The following is a 22425-nucleotide window of genomic DNA, read 5'->3' as shown; positions in this document are numbered from 1 at the left end:
GAATAAGAGACCCTATATATCACCTCCATAGGATCCATACCTGGACCATTGTGTTGTAGCCACTGGGCTGGAGTCTCCAACGTCGTGCAGTCGCGTAGTCTAATGCCGCGAAATTGTTAGCTTGTGATAATCACCACTGGCACTGTGACAGTATAAACCTCCGGAATCTCTACTTACAGAAGACTGAGCAGAAAATCACGGAGCAATTTGTGTAGAGCGAATCAGTGCACTGTGCTGCTCCTGGACGAAGATGTTGAAGCGAAGATTTGCGGGGAATGTGAGATTTGGTGACTAAACCATGGGGCCACTTGCTTTACCCCAAGTTGATACCGAAGGCTTATCTGATTCGGACTACCACGAAGTTTTGAGCTACAGAGTGGAATTGAGTCTATTGAGATGCGATATTTCAACATAGTTAATTGCTTTTGATGACTTTACGAATTGAACACTTTATTGCTTGGACCCGGCCTGGAACCCATTTACCATTTTATATGAGCGTGTTATGTGCATTTTTCTTCCACCCTCCCCCATTTCGTCTGGACTTCCTGGAAAAGCTAAATTTGGTATATAAAGGTTAATAGAATACTTACAAGTCTTTGAAAAGGCCAAGCCAAGCTTTAACAGGGTCGCGGCTGACTAGGATGAGGCCTTGCTACCTAACCTAGGTAACCGGATACGAATGTGCATCATGAACATGATCGCTCCCCAGATGGCTGCGGAAAAGAAGGTCACTCGGAGAGCCGCAGCATATGCCTCAATCACTGGGTTACAGTTAGTATGGGTGTCTCACATGTGGTGTTAAAAACACTAACCTTGGTGCTGATGCATTGGGTCCAGGTTAGCAATAGCTTGAACCGATTTGCGGACGAGAAGAATGACGCTCTCTTTGTCGGGACCAGTCACCAGCTTGTCGAGCTGATACACAAGTGTATTCTGGAATATCCAGCTGCTCGTCGCCACACCCATGACTGATCCCAGATTTCTAAAAAGGCCCAGAGTTGTCGTAGCTACAGCCTGCTCTTCCTGGGCGCTTGTAGCCAGCACTGATACCATCAGTGTGGGAAAGGAGAAGCCCTGGCCAAGACTGGACAGAGAGACACAGATCATCGCGACTAAATCAGGAGTGTCTTTACCAATCAAAGCCGCAGCAAAGCCTCCAATCAAGAGGAAGAGACCGCCAATGAGCATTGTCGGCTTGAGACGCTTGGTCCAAGTGATCAAGAAGCCGGTCGACACGCTAGAAACTGTGACAGCGAGAGTAGCAGCGACCAATCTGAGACCAGAATCGGTGGGACTTGCCAATTTGACCGCCTGGAAATACAGCGGAGCATTGAAAATCATGGTGTTGATCGAGATTGATCCGAAGAAATTTCCGAAAATAATACTTGCACGAGGTTGCTTTGACAGGAGTGATATTGGCATCACCGCCCGTTCAACGTTCCGTTCATATCGTACAAAGACCACGGCTAGAACAATTGATAAGGCTAGCGATGAGATGACAAGAGGGTGAGTCCATTCGAACACATTACCACCTAGGTTGATACCCATGATCAAAGCAGTAACCGTAACTACGAGTATGAAGGACCCTGTCAAGTCGATGCTTCTGATCAATTGAGACACACTCATCCGATCCGCTTTTGCTCTCTTCAGCCCCAGGTCTGCTGGAGTTGTCCAAGCTGCGACAATGAAGTAAACAAAGATGAACGGCAGCTGCACAAGGAACGCACCTCTCCATCCCACGTGATCGCACAGGAAGCCACCAAAAGCAAGCCCAAGGCAGCCCCCAATTCCGAGGACGAGGTTGATGTAGGACTGATACAACCCTCGGTACTCGATGCGCACAAGGTCGCTAGACAATATCATCCCCATAGAGAAAACACCACCAGCTCCGAGGCCACAGACAGCACGGGCAGCGATGAAACTTCCAATACTTTGCGCTGCTGCACACCATGCTGTGGTCACGAAGAAAATAGCAATGGCAAAAAGATAGACCGGTTTTCGGCCGAACGTGTCCGATATGCGCCCAAAAAGTGGAAGGAAGGCAGTCGATGTCAAAAGAAAAGCGGTCGAAAGCCATGATGCAGAGTTGGAGGCATGAAAGTACGACGTGATGACGGGGTGGCTAGAGGCCATTAAGGTCGAGTCAAAGAATCCAATCATATAACCCAATAGAATCCCGGAGAAGATGAGCCAGAAGCGCACCGGCGATACGCCGATAAATCGGGAGGCATAATCATCTTGTTCACACGTTGAGCAGTTCTCTGGGTCTGCGGAAGCGCCTCTATCCGCATTAGGCACAGGAGGAATATGCTCTAGGCTCGGTTCGATATCAGGACCCTGAGGTAATGAACTGACTCTGGTGAGGTTGAGAAGAGCTTCCTCATCGCCGGCTGTGAAAGCAGTCGATGTTGGAACTGCGGCGCTCTCGTCTAATGCTGAATAGCTCCCCGCATCTGAGTACAAAAGTGGATGTGAAGATTTTGTCTTGAGCAGAGGTGTTGCTTCATCAATGTCAGGGCGCTCTCGCTGTGCAGATGGTGGTGTTCCGCCCAACCCTTGAGCGCCAGCCATTTGTAGGAGACTCTGTATAGAGAAATGGATGTCAAGAGTAGTGATGCAAAATGAGTAGATCAAAGTTTTTCCGCCACTGGCATAAGCTGACCGCCGGGTTCTTGAGCCTTGATGGAAAAATTCAGCATGGCACGGAGTCAAAATGCGTCACAGCTTCAACAAGAAGGAACTTCCAGTCTTATACGAGAGGTGGTCAAATCAAGCATGGGTTTAGCAAGAGACGCTAATGCATAGGTAGGTACCTAGTGTTGGAGTATCTGCAGGCAGGCATTATTGAAATGACTCTTACAGTACTCCACAAGATCTGAGCCTTGATCGAGGAGTTGATAAGGCAGATTAACTGAATTAATCACTCAGCATCTTTATTATTAATATTCAGCTGTGTCCCGTGTCGACCACAAATGAAAAATTGTGTACTCTATGTAAGGTAGTATCAGTTGGATTGATATGGCAAGCCTTCCAGGTTGTGGATAAGGCGACCCCTCCGCTGGGATTTTTCTGTCTTTTTTACACTCATCCAATCAGAAACCACTAACCTCTTCAATCGAAGCTGACTTGATCGCCGATTGGCCCAAAATGAGTCATTCGACCATCCATCCAATTGCATCTTCATCTGCACCCGTCGCCACTGCCGTTCACAGCAATTGGAGTCTGCATGGAACTATCTGGCTGTTGCTTCTTAAGATGATAGCTGGGATGACAACCATCTGGACGGATCTTGACCCAATCTCAAGCTGGCTGATGTCTATCCCCGCGATGGAGAGTCATGTATTTCCAATGTCAGCCTCAACTGCCTTTGGGCAAGATTGATAGACTCAATATGAATGAGCAAAGTCTAGACATATGCACAATTTCATGACAACATCGATGCCATAGTTTTGGGCAATGACGAGCATTTTCCCGGCCAGGAAGGCGGTGTTCTTTGATAAGGGAGTGAGGGGATCTGATAAGAAATGCCCACCGAAAGACTGTCATTTCATTAAAAAAATAAGTAGAAAATCGTTCTTGATAGACCTGAAAAAGTGTACTTTTTTGCAATTTATATTGCTCAGAATCTATGCAGCATTGAGCCGAGGTCCAAGAGCATACTATTCTTAATTCCAATTCTGCACTCATCGGCACAACAATGCGTTCTCCGCTGCGAATCGCCGTCCTCGAATGTGACGCCCCGCCAGCCGATGCAAATGCAAGATATGGCGGATATCATGGTATCTTCTCGCTCCTCCTCAAACAAAGCGCGAGAGCACTAGGGCAGCCAGACAAATTAGACCCAGAAAGGGGCCTCGATATTTCACGCTGGGATGTCGTACATGCACAAGAGTATCCGAGATTAGAGGATGTCGACGCAATCCTCTTGACCGGATCTAGTAAGTACTAACATCTTGTACACTGTGGTCTTGATCCTTGGTTCTACGACCACAAATGTCTTATTGTGCGCCTGGACCATTTGAGTCCGCGTGAGTTTGTTTGTACCCTCTCTGACTCATCCTTGCAGAGTACAACTCCTTTGATGACGACCCGTGGATTCTAAAGTTGGTGGAATATACAAAACGGGCTATAGATGATCAGCGTGTAAAGGTCATAGGAGTCTGCTATGGGCATCAGATCATCGGACGTGCGCTCGGATCCAAAGTTGGCCGAAGTGACGCGGGATGGGAGATTGCAGTATGCGACGTGGATCTGACAGAGCAGGGAAAGAAGTTGTTCGGAAAGGATAAGCTGGTATGTCATTATTTATGAAAGACGGAGGACCATAGGAGCGAATGTACGCGATACTGACAATTACAGCACATTCAACAAATGCATCGCGACATCGTATTCGACTACCCGCCGGACGTCGTTCCACTTGGGTCTTCCCCCCGCTGCGCTATACAGGGGATGTATAGGCCTGGGCATTTTATCACTGTTCAGGGTCACCCCGAATTCAGGGAAGATATTGTGTCGGAGGTTGTCAACCTACGGATGTCAGCGGGTATCTTCTCCAAGGATCAAGGCGAGGATGCACTGAGTCGAGCAGGGAAGGATCATGATGGCGTCGCCATTGGCGCTGCTTTCCTGAAATTCTTGCTTGGAGACATTCAATAGATCTCGCGGTGTGGGTAGTAGCTGTACGTAAAGTTGAGTATGTCAAAGATATAGACTTTTTTTGATATTATTGGATCCCTATTGGTCTATTTCATTCCTTCATGACTTCACAGGGTATTATCAAACATGCTCTGCATGTTCAGATCACCATGTAACAAAGCTCTGTTACCCCCAAACTTCTCACATAACCGTAACTACCCTTGAATCACCCACTAGCTCCAGGATCCTCACGCTCCAGAAATGTCGGATCCATATCTACCCTTCGCTCAAACTTCGCCCACCAATCCTGAAAGCTTTTCAATGACACAACCTCCTGACCCTTATTACTCGGATCGGACGACGCAAAGCTTGCCAGGAAATTGAACGCATTCCCGATAATGCGCTGCGCCAGGACCTTTGTCGTAAGACCCTTCTGCTGCCGCTGCTCCGGCGACTGACGGACGAGATCCGTCGACGTCCCCGAGCGGGCTGTCTCTGCCTCGAGCGCTGCAACTTGCGGCGCAACAGTCTGAACCGGCTCGATCGAAATACCCAGTGTTACCATACCGTTCGTGGGCGCGGCACCAGTGGCACCACTGGTGCCTTCGTCTAGCATCTCATCCTGCTCTTCGGCTTCTGAGCGGCGGGGCGGTGCTGGTGAGGAACCGCCTTGGACTTTGAAGACTGCGGAGGGTTTCTCGTTGGCTAATGCGCCGATGAACCGGAACTGCGGGCCATTGGGTGAAGGGGTGGATTCGGGTAATTGGATGTAGATTGCTGCGGCGGTGTCTTGCGGGAGGACTGTGCCCGGCAAGAAGAACACGACGACTTCTGTGAAGGGAGGGTTGAGAGGGAATGTGAAGGCGAATTTTGTGGCTTGGCCATTGGGCTGTGCATCCACCGCAACAATGTCTGTGAGGCAAGGCCTGCCGGGGACGATGACGGAGAACATGGTGGGAGGGGGAACAGCGGCAGGGAACGATTGGGTCAGGTTATGTATGATGCTGACGTATGAAAGGCATGTAGAAGGGTATCAAATAGATAATTAATCGTACACAGCCGTTTCAAGCCACCGGCCCAAGGATGATATGTGGCATTCTGATTGAGCTCGTAGCTTTGGCAGCAGAGCTATAGAGAAATCCCTGGCGCATTCGATGATGGAACCTCCGAGAAAGACTGCGAGTGACGAAATGCCCTTATCGATAAGGGTTTGTGGCTTAGCGTGCCGCATCATCGCATGTACGACAAGGCAGACGGTGTAGATTAGATGCTCTCAGCCTGATTCCGGCAAGATTGTATATAACACCGGATATATTCATTATTGGCAAGGAGTGTACATAGTTATCTGCTTTGATTTCATCATATTATTATACAAGCACAATGGGAAAGTCATATCTCGAATTGGTGAATGAATGCGACAAGTATATTACATCTTTGCTTCAGCCCCTTTACAATTGTTCTAATTCTTGACAGATTCCCGTACTACGAGGATGATCCAACGTTCTATGCAGCCCACTTGAAGAATTTCCACGCTTTCAAAGTAAGCGGGTGTGATGCTGTGCTCGGGTATATCCTCAATTCCGTGGTGGAAAAGTTCTACTGGCCAGAGGATTGCTGGACGGTCGACTCTACAAGTCAAACAGTCACTCTCGTTACCCCTCCAAATGCGACAGCCGACCAGCGAAGCCAATTGGTCGCTAGGACTCTCCGTGAAGTAGTCAAGAGGGAAACCTTTGACATATTGAAAGGATGGCGCAATGAGCTCTACCCTGTCTACGGTCCAGGCGGGGAGTTCCTGTTGGAAATGGAACGCAGCGCGAGTCCGCTGTTCGGCATCGTCTCATATGGTATTCACTGCACTTGCTACGTTGAAGACGAAAATGGACTACGCATCTGGGTCCCGAGGAGGTCACGGACGAAGCAAACATACCCTGGAATGCTGGACAACAGCGTGGCGGGCGGAATGAGCACCAAAGAGAAGCCCTTTGAGTGTTTGGTCCGCGAGGCGATGGAAGAGGCGTCCCTTCCCGAGGATGTGGTCAGGCAAAACGCCCGCTCCGTTGGATGTGTCACATATGTCTATGTCCGTGGAGCGCAGGCTGGAGGCGAAACCGACCTGCTGCAGCCTGAGGTTGAATACGTCTACGATATCAAGCTCAGCGCTGACGTGATTCCGAAGCCTTGCGATTCTGAGGTCGAGGAATTCAACCTATACACTATCGACGAGACCAAGAAGGCACTGGCAAATGGTGAATTCAAGCCCAATTGCGCCGTTGTATTGATAGATTTCTTCATCAGACATGGGATCTTGACGCCCGAAGACGAGCCCGATTACCTGGAGATTGTCGCAAGGATTCACCGTCGCCTTGAGTACCCAACAGTATCGCACGCCGCGAGGTAGATGCTGCCGGAAATTGCGCGAGCTGGAGACGAATAGGTAGAGATATTTGTGTCATGTTAAGTTCTTCTTGTTTCATTTGATATACCCAATCATCCAATAAAACGCCGACGCTGCAACCCAAAATGAAGAATGCAAGTTCAACTTTTCTGCCAAGCTTAAAAGCGAAATGCTCGCAAGGTTTCGGAGACACAAGTTGACGGAAAGGGTCCTTTCGTTTATTTCTTGAGGAGCAGATACACGTAATCAATGCGTAGAGGAGCCAGCTTCTTGTAAGGCCCTTCGAGGTAAAGCAACAGTCCGCCAAAGGAGACAAAAACAGCCCTGTATGCGCAAATCATCAGTAAATGCCTGGTGCACGAAAGATCCCCAGGCAAAACACAGGGCATGCGGCAGGGAATTGAGTCTCACATGTTGCCCTGGGTCGCTGCCTCCTCGAACCGATAGACCTTGCCGTGGCAGACATAGTCATAGTCGTTCGCCAAAGTCTGCTCACCGGCTCCTACTTCTCTCCAGCTGGCCTTTGCCCCTGTAGCCTCCTTGCCGTCCAGGGAAAGTGTCGAAGCAAGTGCCATAGAAACAGACTCGCCAACCGCGCAGGGGTACAGCTCGCTGTTGATATCGAGGGTAAATGTGGTCATGGAATCGGAAGAGGTGCAGGTCAGACGAGAAACGCGATCATATTTCTGCGAGTTGATCGCAGTGATCGTGAAGGTATCTTCGAAAAGGAGCGGATCCGACATGATTGCGACCGAACGATCCGAATGAGACTCGACGAGAAATTGTCAGACAGACGTATGTAAAGAGCGAATATATCGACGCAGCTCTGGTATTGACGAATAAAGAGAGGCCAGGGTGTCGTGTGAATGTCGATTGTTGCAAGGAACTGGCGAAGCAGTCTTGAAATCGGAGAATTGAACGGCAGCTTTTTTTGCTCAACTTTTAGCGTACCGCCGCTTTAGTTTCCTTCTGGCAGCTGCCCCGCAACAAATTCTCAAGAGAGCTTCGAGCTCCCAAAAACCAACAACAACCATTGCACAAAATGTCCTTTCGCAAGCGCAATATAGGCTTGTCGGGAGCCGTAGATCGCACGTTGGTCACTGATACTTCTGCGCAGGCGCCGCAAGCCACCACCACTACAGATTCGCATCCCGGTATTCGTCCCTCCCCCGACGATGGGCGACCGACTACTTCGACAGGCACACGATCGCTCGATAACCTTCTGGCGGGGCACGGAGGGCTTCCTATTGGGAAAATTCTTTTAATTGAAGAGAATGGGACTACAGATTTTGCGGGTGCACTGCTACGATATTATGCCGCTGAAGGTGTGGTGCAAGACCAAAAGGTTCACGTCATTGGAATGCCGGAACAATGGGGTAGAAGTCTCCCAGGCTTAATAGGTCCCGCAGACATGCTGGACGACAAGTCCGACAAGAAAAAGAGCGAGCGCATGAAGATTGCTTGGCGGTATGAGCGTTTGGGAGAATTTGGTGCTGGAGTCGCAGGGTCCCGAGGTACGCATCGTCAACGAATGCGCCTCTCAGCGTTCAAATCTGCAGGGTGAAATTGTGCTGACAGAAGTAGCTCCTGCTGTCTCAGGAGAACAGAGTCCAACAGCCGCTGATATGAACAAGCAAGAGGCGTTCTGTCACGCCTTTGACCTGACAAAGCGTCTCACCCACCCTTCCATATCGAACTTGACATATATACCCCTCACGCCGTCGAATGAACCCTTGTTCATATTGATCTACAAGCGTCTTCAGACGGCAATTGCTTCGAATCACCCAAACACAGTACATCGTATCGTCATTCCATCCTTACTCAATCCTACGATATATCCACCCGAAGTCAGCCAGCCAGACCATGTTCTGCCCTTCCTCCATGCACTGAGGGCATTGATGAACACCCAGGGTCACCGCATCACGGCAATGATCACAGTTCCTTTGTCTCTTTTCCCGCGCTCGTCAGGACTGGTGCGATGGATGGAGATAATCAGCGACGGAGTCATCGAACTTTGTCCTTTTCCCCATTCGTCCGATGCCCTCGCAACATCTGGGGCTGCGACATCACAGGAGGAGCCACCGCAAGGCATGCTCAAGACCCATAAATTGCCAGTGCTTCACGAGCGTGGTGGCGGAGGTGATCAGAACGTCGGACAAGCTTGGGCCTTCACCCTAAGCAGACGAAGATTCGAGATCAAGCCCTTCAGCCTACCACCTGCGGAAGGAGACAAAGAGGCACAAGATGCTGCGGTACCCGGCGGGATGCCGAAGAAAGCGGACCTTGAATTCTGATTGCATGTCCACAAAGCTGCAAGATTATACTAGCAGATCTTGTTCACTACTCTTCATGGTCTGACTGCGCCAACATATTGTCTAACTCAATTTGTTCGGACATAGAGGAGCCAGTGTTGACCATAGTCCGAAGATAATGCCTGTCATAGGCATCGAGTCCAGGCCTTACGGAGACTCCTGGAAAATAGGATCCAAGGCGACTCCGGCGAATCGCTGTGATACCAAGCCACCCTTACATAGTCAGCGCTGGGGTGACAAGAAACAACCGGAAAAGCAGTGCCTACCTAGAAATAGGAAGAAGGGTGCAAAGAAGACCAAGAAGAGCAGCATTAAGAAGCTCATCGTGGCAGTGGCTACTAGACCGTCGAATATCAATGAAAAATCTGTCCGCTGGTAGTTACCAGGGATATATAGAGTTCTTGACCGTGTATGAGCACCGTGTGAGATCAATCAGAGTACGAAGTAGATCCGAAGTCTAAACTAGTAGTCTCGATGTCTCCGGTCCGTTTGCGATGCCGAAACAGCATACCCAAATAGGATTAGCTTCGTTTCTCATAGGGTACATTTTTCTTCAGCACCTCCACACACTACTTTTGCTCTCTTCTTTTCCTCACTCGCAATCTGCAGCTGTGGGTGACATCTACAGCTCTGGCTCTCGCAGGACGAAGACCAGAGCAGGTCACTCCTCTACTACCGAGATTTCTCTGATGGTAAGTGAAACGTCTTTTGTTCTGGTTCTTCACCTACCCTCACATGATTATACAACTACTATAATCTGTCAATCCCCTGAAGCTCATTTATTATCTCAAAAAATATCGAGCAAATGTGATTGAGAAATGTATTGAAAATGATTTGTCTACCTTGAACTCTCTATACTCTGCTTATCCTCGTGGAGCTTGAGGCTAACGTTGATACTGTCGCAACAGTGACTGATTTCATTTAAGCAATTGTGCTACTATCGTCAAGAATGGATACTCAACCTCCTCTCCCTATTCCGATCTCGTATATCTCGGGTAGTTACTATCTTTTCTCAATTGATGCCGTCACGTATTTGAGACGCGAATATCACATCTGTGGTGTCTTGATCGGTACCCTGCCACAAATCCCGCAACAAAATGTTTTCCTGGGCTTGCCGCTAGAGCTGATGCCTGAAGAGGCCAGGCTTCTGGTGGAGAAAGGTGTAGCTTGCATTGTAGACGAGGTAAAACTCCAGAAGGATGGAATGAAATCTATCATGGAGGCCGACCGGCAGAGGTACCTGCAAGATATAGAAAACCAGGGTCTCCAAGCAATGCGCCTTCAAACTAGCCGAAAGGAGCTGAGAAGGGAGGAAGCGTTAAAGAATTTAGATGAGAAGAAGGCAGCCAAGGCAAAGAGATCTGCTCCAAAACAGGTCTCCGCAGACGGCGCGCAAGACATGCCGGGCTCTGAGTTCTTCGCTGGTGACGATAAACAGGCGGATTCCACCCAGGCATCGCGACGAACCTCACTTGCAATCCAACCACAAAACGCCATGGGAATCACTCCAGCTACATCTGAGGATCTTCTACCTCCTGATCTGCCTGCTAAGCAGCTTCTGCCACTTCCGGAGGTGCCATCATCGTACCCCTTGTTTGCCCACCTACACTCGGAGGGATATTATCTATCACCAGGTCTCCGATTCGGCTGCCAGTACCTTGCATATCCTGGCGACCCTCTGCGATTCCATTCTCACTTTTTGACCGTGTCCGCCGAATGGGATGAGGAGATTGATTTGATGGATATCATCCTCGGCGGGCGACTAGGAACTGGTGTCAAGAAGGGCTTCCTGATAGGAGGAGCTGAGCAAATGGATTCAGACCCCATTAACGAAGCAGGCAGTAATGTGAGGACCTTCAGCATTGAATGGGCGGGAATGTGAAGATGGAATGTTGGTGCTTTTACTGCACCCCACGTCTCAACTCACATGGGCGAACAGGCCAGCGTATTGTGGGCCAGCGGCACACTCATGCTACCCTCGTCCGGTGTCCTCTCCGTGACAGCGCTTCAGTTCTGGATGTGAATCGACCTGGATTCCGTCACTTTGAAAAAGCAGGTCCGCCAGGCTGCGCCACTCAAGGAAGATGGAAAGCTGCAATATCAGGGCCAACACGCCATAACTGGGTCGAAATCACTAATGGGTAGCATGGATGTCAACCCAGAACAAGGCAGACGGGGCTCCACCAAGTATGCGCCTTGCGCACATTCCAGTCGTCCACTGACTTAAAAGAAAGATAGGATGAAGGATATTCAAATCTCAGAGATATAGTCGGTTGACGAGGGAATTTGAGAAATCATGCGAGAGTTAAGGATTGAGATGTAGTGCTATTCAGATGGGCCCTGCGAACATCGCACTGGACCCACGATTCTGCGGAGATTGCATAGCATTGGAATAGAAGGGAAGTCTGGTCCTGGTGCGCCTCAACAGTGTGTATATGTACTGCATCGATAGGCGACGGAAAAACACAGAGACCTGTTGTCCAATTTTCCCAGATCATAACAACTGCGAGTGGAAATTCCCCGGGACGTGAGCTCTCGAGCCCTGATCCCACCCTCGCCAACTTTCGCAGCAGATGTCGGGACCAGGTGGACGGTCTAGGGACCGTCCCGGCAGACGACTGCTTGGTAGCGTATTCATTGTCCCCTTTCGCCGCCATCTGACAGTCATGAGACCTGCTCATGGCTAGTAAAAGCTTGCTTCGGCAATTTTGTGTGCTGTTGAAACTCGATACTACTAGATGTATTCCACATTCCGCCATTTGAATTTCTTGTTGGCCCGATCGACTGGCCGATTCTCGAATTGGCTGCCGTGAAGCTCAAATGTAAGTTCCTTCTTGACCTTATCACCATCGGACATAGCGGTGTCTTCATCATCTGCTGACGGTAAAGGAATAGAGAAGCGGAAGATGGTCTGTTCTTTGGGAATAGCTTCACGGCGCAAATTAGCTCAAGGCTTACTTCTCCAGCCGTGTAATGGATCTCCGCGAAAGTGAACTCACTTTTCACCTCATCCTTCTCCGTGACAATCATAAAGGTGAACTTTGTGTCCCTCGCCACGATTCCCTTCACACCTACCCGCCCCGAGCACCGACTCCGAACAACCTCAACCTCAGCACCATGAAAATCCGCAGTAACCAGCTTACTCCCATGTGACTGTGGCGTGATAGGAACCTGCCGAACTCGTAGGTCCAGGATCTCTTGCATATAACCAACCCATAATTTGTGAAGCTCCTTGAAGATGGAATATTTGCATTCCTCCTTGGGAAGATCGTAGAGACCCGAGATGCGCTTTTCGCGCGCGGAGAGGGGCTTCGGTTTCTGCTTGCGCAAGAAGTATTCCTTTTTGCGGATTCGATGCAGGCGACGTCTTTCTCGGTTGTCTGCGGGTGTGGGGGAGGTCGGTCTGAGGTAGAGGGGTTTTTGTTTGATGCGCTCAGTGAAGAGCTGTTCTGCCGTGTCTGGTGAGTGGGCGCGCGCAAGAAGCTCGCGAGCGATGTGAGGCTTCGGTGCGGTCATTGTGTAGAATATAGCTCCTTCCGAACGACCGGACTTCGAGCTTAGAAAGGTTGAAGGAGGAATACGCGATGTGGTGAGAACGATGGAGAATTATTCCAACTCTCCATCTGGAGGACCTTATTGTCACGTGATCCTATATGTGTTGCAGATAGCGCTTCTGCTTCACACCGAGCAGACCTTCCAACAGGATCTCGTTGATTCAATCTGTCAATATTGGAATCATTAGATCTTATGGCAGCAGCATATAAATGTAAAATGCATGAATATTTGCCTAATGGCGGCATACATCACTATTCACATATCGCTCATCAACAGCCATCCTCGGTGAAGTCTCCAGATGCCGAAAAGCTCAAGTCAAATCTCCCAAGAAAACGTTTCTCGGGTACTATGAGCTATCCATTGAAGTTTAATCTCACTACTAGAGCACTTTTGCTGCCGTATTTTTGATGCTAAGTGCATGGGATGCCACAGCAGGAGATAGACTTCCCACAACTCAGATGCCGAGTTCTATATTATTTGTCGGCGAAGATGGTCAGACTAATCTTTCAGCTTCTAAAAAGTCAAGATCTCAAGCTCAATCACAATCATAATCACTATTATCAGTCTAGGCTGTGAGCTCCGCCCTCTGTTGGCCCTCGGTTGCAACTCTCTTCCCCGCATGGGGACCACAGGGCACTTGACTCGAGTGCTGATATAAAGAATGAAAGCGGAGGTCGTTCTTCATTGACATTCGCTCTTCAGAGCTTAGTGCAAGCATCAGCAACTATTTTTGTTTTGTACAACTTTAACATGGTTGTCGATACGAACGATTTCCCCGGGTTGCCACCTTTCCCAAGTGATATACCAACCGCTCCCCTACTGCGTCTATCTCTCCAGAAGCTGCTTGCGCGTGACGCGAACGAGGTCCAGAGGCTGATGCAAGCATGTGAAGATCTAGGGTTCTTCTACCTCTACCTGGAAGGCTCCGAAGAGGGCCGTGGCATCCTCAGTGATGCAGACAAGCTGTTTCAAACAGGCGAGAACCTGTTAAATCTCAGTCTGGAGGAGAAACTACAATATGACTTTAGCAACCAGAACTCCTACCACGGCTATAAAGCGCAGGGTGCAGCGGTCGTTGATCGTCAAGGGAATCTTGACCGGAACGAATTCTACAATGTCTGTCCTCAGCAGTCCCAATGCACATGAACGTCAGCTCACAAGTCGAACCAGATCTCGAAGAACGACATCCTAGGCATCACACCACAGCTCCCAGCCCCCGCAATCCTCCATCAAGCTCGCCCAACCCTCAAATCATTCATCCGCACTTCCCATTCAATCGTCACGCTGATCCTCACCCTCCTAAACGACAGCCTAGGCCTCCCGCCCTCAACTCTAGCAGGCCTCCACCGTCTCAACGCTCTCAGCGGCGACCAAGTCCGCTTCATCAAGGCGCCACCCCAGCCCGCCGACGACAGACGCACCGCACTAGGCGAACACACCGACTTCGGCAGCATCACGATCCTCTTCAACCGCCTCGGCGGCCTGCAGGTTCTCCCGCCCGGCGCGGACGCGCAATGGGTCTACGTGCGGCCTCTCCCGGGACACGCGATCGTGAATCTGGGAGACGCAATGGTCAAGTTCACAAATGGGCTGTTCCGCTCGAACATCCACCGCGTGGCGGCGCCACCGGGCCAGCAGGCTGATTGGACCCGGTATAGTCTTGTCTACTTCTCGCGGCCGGAGGATGATGTAGTCCTTAAGCGGTTGGAAGGGTCGGATCGGATTCCTGAGCTGAAAGAAGGGGACGTCGAGGAAGAAGTCAACAGCAAGGATTGGATCATCCGTCGCGCGTTGGGGAAGAGGGTCAATTTGGGGGAGATTGACTTTGAGAAGTCCGCAGGGACGGAGCAGTTGAGTCGGAGGATTAAGGTGTAATGGCGTTCGTTCTGTAGATTTATGACGAGAATGCACAGTATAATAGTGATAGTTAGGGGACATGAAGATGTGTTCTATGTGCTTTTCAAACCTCCTCCAATCACTAAGAAAGATACATGGATGACTCCATCTACAAGCATACTAACGTGCATGGTCCTAGGATCATTCCATGTGAATCATACACAATTTCCGCGCATACAAAACTGGTCGTGAACTAGCATATAATAGTGCTAAAGCGTCTAGGCTTGTCAGCCTTGAATGAAAATCATGCAACCCAGACTTCATTTTAACAACACATTAAAGGCAGCCTAAAAGCTCTCTCATACACACCTTGATGGCTACAGATCTAGCACATTCACAGAGAAATGCAAAGCTTCTGTTTCGGATCACTTCCCCACAGAACACTACCCCAGATTTTCATACTCTTGATTCACTGGTCAGCCGAAGTCAAAGTTACAAGTGAGGCATGCCCTAAGAATGGTAGTTCTTTTTGCTCCTGGAGAGTAACACTCAGTATGATTATTGCTCACATTCGTTTCAGAAGATCTCAAACGGTGAAGCATAATTATTTCTATACTCCTAACTGCTTAGTTGCTCTCTGCCAGTTCTCCCCCCTCATGGCTATCCTCAGTTTCTCAACCTACTCACATACAAAGTCCCGTCATCTACACTTGATCTCCCTCCTAGCATACGAAGATGCAATTCAACATGGGCAATAACATCTCTCGAGCGCCATGTACTAGTCGAAGCTCAGAGTCGGGGTCTTTGTCTTCCGCATTGAGCACACCTCGATCATGGAGTATCTCGCCGCCGACATCTCCCGAAGGGTCGGAAATCATTGGTGAAAATGGCGCCAGTGAGACTCGATGTACCGCTGACACTGCAATCCATGCTGTGCTAGACCGAGAGTGTCTCAAAAAGACAGAGCGACAGGGCCGTTCGCGAGTCTTCAGCATCCCCTGGCCAGCAGAACCCCAGCTTAACACATCCGCGTCCAGCAGAACGCATGACATTCTTCAGGACATCCGAACGAGGCGGATCACATTTCTGCTCTCGCACATGGACATCATACTCCCTCTCCTTGGCGGCGCAAAGTCATTTGAAAAGCTGACCAACAGAAACATTTCCACATCTGCTAAGATAATCGAATATGAAAGTCTTAGTGCTCAGCCCAGTGGGTAAGTTGATTATAGCAGCCCCCTTTTTCGGATTTTGGCTAACTTTCGGACAGCCTCAGAGCAGAATTAAAGCCGTACCAGCTTGAGGGCCTGTCTTTCTTGGTATACCTGTGCCGCAACGGCGTCGGTGGTATTCTTGCCGACGAGATGGGTTTAGGCAAGACGCTTCAGACCTTGAGCCTCTTTCAACATTTGAAAGAACGAGATGGTCGATTTCCAAACAGCAATGCGCCCTTTCTCGTCGTGTGTCCACTAAGTATCCTAGAAACGTGGTTAACAGAGATCGAGAAGTGGACGCCCGACCTTCGAGTTGTGAAATACCATGGCACATTCGAGCAACGAGACGCCGTGAAGAGGATGATATCAGTCCAGAAAAAGCCTAGTATTCTCAAAAGTTCGACGGACATCGTGGACATTGTGCTCACAACGTACGAGACTTTGATATCAGAAATCAACTGGTTCTCAAGGGTCTTCGTTTGGCGAGGCGTCGTCCTTGACGAGGGCCACAGGATTAAAAACAGTCGTTCGAAGAGAGCGTTGGTCCTTAATCGCATCAAAGCAGAAATGAAGCTCGTACTCTCCGGGTAAGTTGCAGCCCTTTCTATGAACTGAATGCTGCTGATCTGGTCGCGTTCACAGTACCCCAATACAGAATGACTTGAGCGAACTGTGGTCGATTTTCCATTGGCTTTACCCTGAGATCTTTGTGCCAGCCACTGAGAAGCTCTTCCAAGAGGCCTTCTCCCTTAGCGATGGAAAATTCAACCCTGCATTTCTTGAAAGTGTCAAAAATTTCCTAAGGCTGATCATGATCCGAAGAACCAAGGATTCGCCCGGAGTTGGATTGAATATTCCGCCCAAAACAGAAACTGTCCTTTCGGTTCCTTTATCGCCTGCACAACGTTCATTGTATTTGAGAATCCTTACAGGTGCAGAAGTCCGGCAGTTGCCCTTGGATGCCTCTACCTCGCGCATTCAACTAGATGGCCCCTTGTCTGAACAACCGGCAGTCGAAAAATTATGTTCTAAGGCAGTCAATTCAATGTTCGAGGGTTCTGCAAAAACGCCTGGGCCTGGAAAGTACCGTATCACTGGAAATATTCTCATGGAGCTGAGAAAAGTCAGTCCGCGAGTTCCCCTCCCGTTTTGCGCATGACTGACATTAAGCAGTGCTCCATTCATCCTTATCTTTTTGCTGACGCGATTCCCAACCCATATGGACTGGGAGAACATATTATCAATCAATCAGGAAAATTTTTAGTGCTGAAGAGACTCATTCAACACTATATGGCGAGCGAGACAAAAGTCATCGTTTTCTCAAACTTTGATCAGGCTCTGAATTTATGTGAGGACCTAGTCATGATGCTCCAAGGCAGCAACCGAGCCTTCGAATACGCCCGGCTCGACGGGAGAACCACTGGGCCATGGCGCAAGGTCATGGTGCACCTTTTCCAGAACGATCCGAGATACAAGGTTTTCCTGGTTTCGATTAGAGCGGGCGGGGAAGGGTTAAATTTGACCAGCTCCTCTGTGGTTGTGTTCCTGGATGAGGATTGGAACCCTCAAGTGATGCGACAGGCCGAAGCACGAGTGCATCGAATTGGACAAACCCATCCAGTCGTGATTTATAAGCTCCGTTCCACAGGCACAGTCGAAGAGCAGATGAGCCGTCGGCTAATCAAGAAAGCCTACATCGCAGATAGAGTGACCGACAGCGTACACACTCATTGCCCCGGAAATGATTACCTTGACATGCTCAAGTCTGAAGAGGTGAGCACGTCTCAGAACTTGACGGATACATTTGGCTTGCCTTCGCCCGTCTTCGTGGATCAGACTTTCTTGTCTCAGAGACAAATTGATACAGACGAAATGGCCCAGTGGGACATGAGCACTATTCTGAACAAGTGCTCAAGTACCCAAGGAGACGGGGGCCTCTCCGGATGTCTCACCGTTGAGCAAGAACAACTCTGGCTTGAGAAGGCCGACAGAGTCAGGACAAACCTGTTCAACGGGGTGACCATTGATACGAGCGGACGCCATCATACAGTATATGCTGAAGAAGAGAGCAGCAATCTGCTCCGCTCTAACCGTCGCATTGGTAAGGAGAGGACGGTCATGATCGACGGCTATGCAGTGAGCAAGGAAAGCCTGAGTCCCTCGGAAGAGCCGGCGTCCACTAAGGAGGAGTGTGCCTCACCCACGAACACTTTTACCCATCAATTAGTGAGTAGCGATCCGAATCGAGGAACATCGCATGCTAATAAATCTCAGACGTGCTTCCTGTGTCACCAGTTCAATGCGGAGGACTGTGACATATGCCCTCGTGCTTTTCACACTGCTTGCCTTGAGAGCGTGATCGAAGAAGAACATCCGAGTTCGGGAACATCAATTTGCCCTCATCATTATTGCTGGAAATGCCACAAGAATGCATCAGAAGCTGGACGCCTCTTGTTTTGTTGCAGGCGATGCGTGAGGGCATTTTGCGACGAATGCTTCTACTGGGACACCACCACCTTTGTCGGAGCCAACCCCGCGTATGAGGCTCTAGGGTACTTTTCCCGAAATGCCTTCTACATCGACTGTCTTATTTGCAGGTGCGACGGAAAACGCAAGCACGCATCTGAAACCAAAGGCTACCCGGCAAAGAGAAGAAAGGTGGTAGGAGGGGAGAGTTGACCCAGGGGACTTTTGCTTTCTGGGGAAGCGTTGGAAGATTAGCGCGTCATACAAAACGTTTATGAGATCATCCAGCCTTCGCGCTCATGTTGATACCCAAACTACCTTGCTTGAAGGAATGGTACTTCTGTTTGTTTGCTGCAAGCATCGTAAGAAATACCACTGTTACCATCCGGATTTCTGGAGACTCAACTCCACTTTCGTACATTTACTTGACTCGAAACAACTGTATGTTAATATCCATTAATTAACCTTCTACTTGCACGGTGTACTCCGTAGTGGCAACAGTAAACCCAGCAACCAGGATAATTATTGCAATGAACGAGGTCCATCAGCCTACCAAATAAGTCTCCGGCCCAGAAGTTAAGTCTCCGAGTCTTCTGGTCATACACCAGCAACTGGCCGTACTTTGCCACATGAAGGTTCTTTCCTTCCAGAAAAGGATTGGTGCAGAACTAGCCGTCGAGGCTAGAAAAACCACTAGTGTCTTAGACCGGCAGTAGTGCGGAACACCGGAACTCTACATTTAGCGGATTGGATCCTATTTGTTCCCACTGTGCTGGGATGCAACAGGCGGAAAGTTGAGAGAAGAAGAGCGGGTGAGAAAAATACAATGCTTGATGAGGGGTAGTGGTTACCCTCTGCTGTTAATAATGGCAGTTGAAGGATGTATAGTAATGTGGCTGGGTTATGCTCTGAGTTAGTCTCATGTCTGAATGAATGACCTGACAGTGCGCTCTATCCAGAGAGTTTAGCCATACTCCACACAAGGACAGATGGCAAAATATGGCCAGAATAATATGCCATGACTGTTTGTCCTTTAAGCCTAACACAATGGCTCTGATTATATGCCAAGGTCTCATGAATCCTCCAAATCCTCGGCGTGCCAGCTGAGAACGCGATGGTGGCCCAAAGTACCACACTGCACTGTGACAAGCAGCATAAAAGAGCAATGGTGTATAGGAGGAATGCACAAATATATGCATGCGGGAGAGCATCCCATGGTCCTTATTCCTTCAGGCCAATCCTTCGCTCACTGAAGAAGGCTGTACGGGCGCAGCTGGTCGCGGGAGCAGTAGACTATACTGTGTTAGTCTGAACTATGGGTAGAATATTGCTTTTTCTAATGAGGATGAAGTACTCTTATGATGCTTGCCTGTAGATATTGCATTGTTGCTTTCAGGTAAGTAAAGATCCAAAAGATGCGAACCATTTCTTAGGTGGGCACAGTATATGTAGTAGAGAGAACGCCACAGTTCAAGTTGTATGGATATGAAGAAGGGGAAAACATATATTAATGAAAAAATACATAAAATATACACCTCTCCGGTGCAGAGTAATACAATAGCTGGGACCCATCATCATCCACTGCTGGCCTCGCCTGCCCAATACATAGAATACACATATGTGGCTCAGCTTGTATTTCTGGTAAGGCTCTCCGTACTGAAACAGAATTATGGTACACTGGGCGGGGCAAGCGGACCGAGCCGCCAGGGTGGATAAAGTGCAAATACACCCATGGTACAAACAAAGTCCAAAAATTGTAATTATCAACTCAGCACTTACGGACTTTGAGCCAAGTTCATTCTTTCATGTATCATGATTACTTACTAGTAATGGCAGAGGAGGGAATATCTTTAGTCAGTTTGATCAAGTCAACATGTTCCGCGTCTGGTTTGAGCCTCTTGAGTTAGTTATATTATGCGATGCCAGCTTGTTCCACTTGAAGCACGCTTCCAAAATAAGGATATGGATATTTGCTCAAGCATGTCTGTATATGGCCCTCAACTAACAATGGCACGCAAGCTAAAGCCTCACCTCCAGCCAAACAGCAGCTCAGTCCACCAGGGGTAGCTTATAGCTCCTGTGAAACCTGTCTAGACTCAGAAGTTGGCACCGAGCGAACCTTGACCGCTTCACGTCGAGGGATAAGGGGCAGGACACGGAATAGTCAGGAGATAAACGCCTATTAAAATAAGTCAGGTTTCGACTGGAGGCCCGAGCTTGGACGCTCGGCAGCTGGCTTTGCCGCACTTGCTGTTGCGGTTTCCCTTAATCCAGGGATCCAATCTGTCCAATGTGAACTATCACATCTTCTAAAATTTAGCCGGACTAGTTCCAACGGTTTTGGAGCTTATCTCAGAAAATGTGAGGCATCAAACACAGGACTATGAGATTGACGTGTCAGACTAGCCCGACTCGCGAGGATCATGCTCATCTATGATTTCAGATTCAGCAGATCTGGGGAGCTCGCATAAGAACATGGGCAAATGCCGGCGTTGTGATAGATAACAAAGGGATTTGACAGATGTAACTACCACTACCGCAGTCAATCCATGTTCAGCAGATCATTCGAAAGGGGTCCGATTGCGCTATCTTACAATCGCAGCCTCGGTCCCGACATCCCCTACTTGAGAGCTCGAAAATTAAAAAGCCCAAAAATTGGGGATCGGACTGCCTGTCCGGAAACTCCGTCCATTTCCGTCCTTCAACTAGATTCTTGGCACGTAAATCACTCCCTTAGCGTTGGTACTTGACTCGACTCTTACGGCAAGGATTGACTCAATGACAGCAGGATTTTCATGATAGACAATGCTATTGATGAGGAACACATCGGTTCTATGGCAGGTCAATTGGTTGGAAAAGTGCAGTTCTGGTTACGTATATACAATTATGGAATGAACTTGATGGTCCAGACCCTAGTAGGTAGGACTACATTAGAAATACAGAATCCAATAATAATTATTCTCCGGCCCTGACAGACTTCCGGAATCCGTCATTCCGTCACCCAAGCCATGAAACTCAATGGACGCCCCAACGGAGGAACTAACTCAAAGAAGGCTGGAATGGTAGCACCAACGGCCTGAATATGCTAAAATCAAAGTAGTGGATTCTGGTCATCCAGCCACAACCAATAAACCCGGTGAGATCTGGCCAGCAATTGCATGACATGGCCCGAGTGCTGCATTTCCTGGTTTTGACGTGGGACACTACCTACTCGTTTGAACTCTGTTACAGTGCTTTCGTACGCGACGTTGGGTGTCAAATATGTGTTAGTATTAGCTATTACGTGGGTTACAAAAAGACATAGGTCAAGTTGGAAGCGGGAGATGCAGAGGATAGATGAGGATACTTTCAATACGCCCTACCCCTCCTGCATACACAGCCCGTGTATCGTCAAGCTACCTGCGAGCTCCCAAAGTTCAATATCTAAAAAGGTATCCGTAGAACCCACTGTCTGGCCGTTATTAATATTCCACCGGCCAGCTACAGACTCAAGTGGGCCTCTGGAAGTCCGACAATCCTTCTGGCTATTCGGAATCAAGATCCATCGTTCCGTCGGGTCCATAGCACTTACCAGCGTACTACAAGTCTACGACGGGCGTTTAGGCCATCGATTCTGATCAATCATAACTCAATTTGCTGCTTTATGCCATCTCCACAGTCGGCACAGACCAGTCCATGACAGGCGATTTTTGGGTTCAAAGCCTGGCGAGTGCATTAAGACGGGCTGGCCCGACCGAGGCTCTCTCTACCGGTGACAGCGGATAGGTCACCGACCCTGAAACTCTATCACCTCTCGAGCGATAATCCATTCCAACAAGGATTGGACGACGAATGGTCTGTTGGTAGGTAACTTGTCATTTTATACTAGAGGGTCTTCTGTCGTTTGATATTGTCTCCAGGGTGGGTGAGCCTAAACATGCCCATCCACTACACTTCGATATCCAGTGTTGAAGTCGAAGGGGGTAATGCAAGGGACCGTATCATGTCTTCAATAATGGTGAAGAATTGT

General features: G+C 49.0%; 10 protein-coding genes across 10 annotated transcripts; 6 read left to right on the top strand and 4 right to left on the bottom strand.

Annotated features, from left to right (window-relative positions):
- Positions 1-636: 636 nt before the first annotated feature.
- On the bottom strand, positions 637-2571 carry Aspvir_003997 (putative MFS multidrug transporter; the record flags this gene model as incomplete). Its single annotated transcript, XM_043267235.1, has 2 exons — positions 637-761; positions 813-2571. The coding sequence occupies 2 exons, from the start codon at positions 2569-2571 to the stop codon at positions 637-639; spliced, it is 1884 nt and encodes a 627-aa protein (XP_043123170.1).
- A 1126-nt stretch (positions 2572-3697) lies between these two features.
- On the top strand, positions 3698-4656 carry Aspvir_003996 (type 1 glutamine amidotransferase; the record flags this gene model as incomplete). Its single annotated transcript, XM_043267234.1, has 3 exons — positions 3698-3938; positions 4067-4293; positions 4360-4656. The coding sequence occupies 3 exons, from the start codon at positions 3698-3700 to the stop codon at positions 4654-4656; spliced, it is 765 nt and encodes a 254-aa protein (XP_043123169.1).
- A 205-nt stretch (positions 4657-4861) lies between these two features.
- On the bottom strand, positions 4862-5587 carry Aspvir_003995 (OPI10 family protein; the record flags this gene model as incomplete). Its single annotated transcript, XM_043267233.1, has 1 exon — positions 4862-5587. The coding sequence occupies one exon, from the start codon at positions 5585-5587 to the stop codon at positions 4862-4864; it is 726 nt and encodes a 241-aa protein (XP_043123168.1).
- A 428-nt stretch (positions 5588-6015) lies between these two features.
- On the top strand, positions 6016-7036 carry Aspvir_003994 (thiamine pyrophosphokinase-related protein; the record flags this gene model as incomplete). The annotated part of the gene is made up of 2 exons (XM_043267232.1): positions 6016-6056; positions 6109-7036. The coding sequence occupies 2 exons, from the start codon at positions 6016-6018 to the stop codon at positions 7034-7036; spliced, it is 969 nt and encodes a 322-aa protein (XP_043123167.1).
- A 215-nt stretch (positions 7037-7251) lies between these two features.
- Positions 7252-7776, bottom strand: Aspvir_003993 (DNA-directed RNA polymerase core subunit RPB8; the record flags this gene model as incomplete). Its single annotated transcript, XM_043267231.1, has 2 exons — positions 7252-7357; positions 7445-7776. 2 exons carry the CDS (start codon positions 7774-7776, stop codon positions 7252-7254), a joined length of 438 nt encoding a protein of 145 aa, XP_043123166.1.
- Positions 7777-8075: 299 nt separating this feature from the next.
- On the top strand, positions 8076-9327 carry Aspvir_003992 (elongator complex protein 4; the record flags this gene model as incomplete). The annotated part of the gene is made up of 2 exons (XM_043267230.1): positions 8076-8547; positions 8618-9327. The coding sequence occupies 2 exons, from the start codon at positions 8076-8078 to the stop codon at positions 9325-9327; spliced, it is 1182 nt and encodes a 393-aa protein (XP_043123165.1).
- A 967-nt stretch (positions 9328-10294) lies between these two features.
- Positions 10295-11227, top strand: Aspvir_003991 (tRNA splicing endonuclease subunit SEN34; the record flags this gene model as incomplete). Its single annotated transcript, XM_043267229.1, has 1 exon — positions 10295-11227. The coding sequence occupies one exon, from the start codon at positions 10295-10297 to the stop codon at positions 11225-11227; it is 933 nt and encodes a 310-aa protein (XP_043123164.1).
- Positions 11228-12079: 852 nt separating this feature from the next.
- On the bottom strand, positions 12080-12861 carry Aspvir_003990 (RNase P/RNase MRP complex subunit; the record flags this gene model as incomplete). The annotated part of the gene is made up of 2 exons (XM_043267228.1): positions 12080-12273; positions 12345-12861. The coding sequence occupies 2 exons, from the start codon at positions 12859-12861 to the stop codon at positions 12080-12082; spliced, it is 711 nt and encodes a 236-aa protein (XP_043123163.1).
- A 789-nt stretch (positions 12862-13650) lies between these two features.
- Positions 13651-14775, top strand: Aspvir_003989 (putative oxidoreductase, 2OG-Fe(II) oxygenase family; the record flags this gene model as incomplete). The annotated part of the gene is made up of 2 exons (XM_043267227.1): positions 13651-14016; positions 14071-14775. The coding sequence occupies 2 exons, from the start codon at positions 13651-13653 to the stop codon at positions 14773-14775; spliced, it is 1071 nt and encodes a 356-aa protein (XP_043123162.1).
- Positions 14776-15483: 708 nt separating this feature from the next.
- Aspvir_003988 (putative nucleosome remodeling complex ATPase subunit (Snf2h)) lies at positions 15484-18629 on the top strand (the record flags this gene model as incomplete). Its single annotated transcript, XM_043267226.1, has 5 exons — positions 15484-15953; positions 16007-16537; positions 16593-17073; positions 17124-18176; positions 18225-18629. 5 exons carry the CDS (start codon positions 15484-15486, stop codon positions 18627-18629), a joined length of 2940 nt encoding a protein of 979 aa, XP_043123161.1.
- Positions 18630-22425: the final 3796 nt, after the last annotated feature.

This window comes from Aspergillus viridinutans (genome assembly GCF_018404265.1).
Source record: "Aspergillus viridinutans IFM 47045 DNA, scaffold_2, whole genome shotgun sequence".
NCBI lineage: Eukaryota > Fungi > Ascomycota > Eurotiomycetes > Eurotiales > Aspergillaceae > Aspergillus > Aspergillus viridinutans.
The sequence above is the reverse complement of the archived record's forward strand: the minus strand, read 5'-3'. Positions and strand labels throughout refer to the sequence as shown.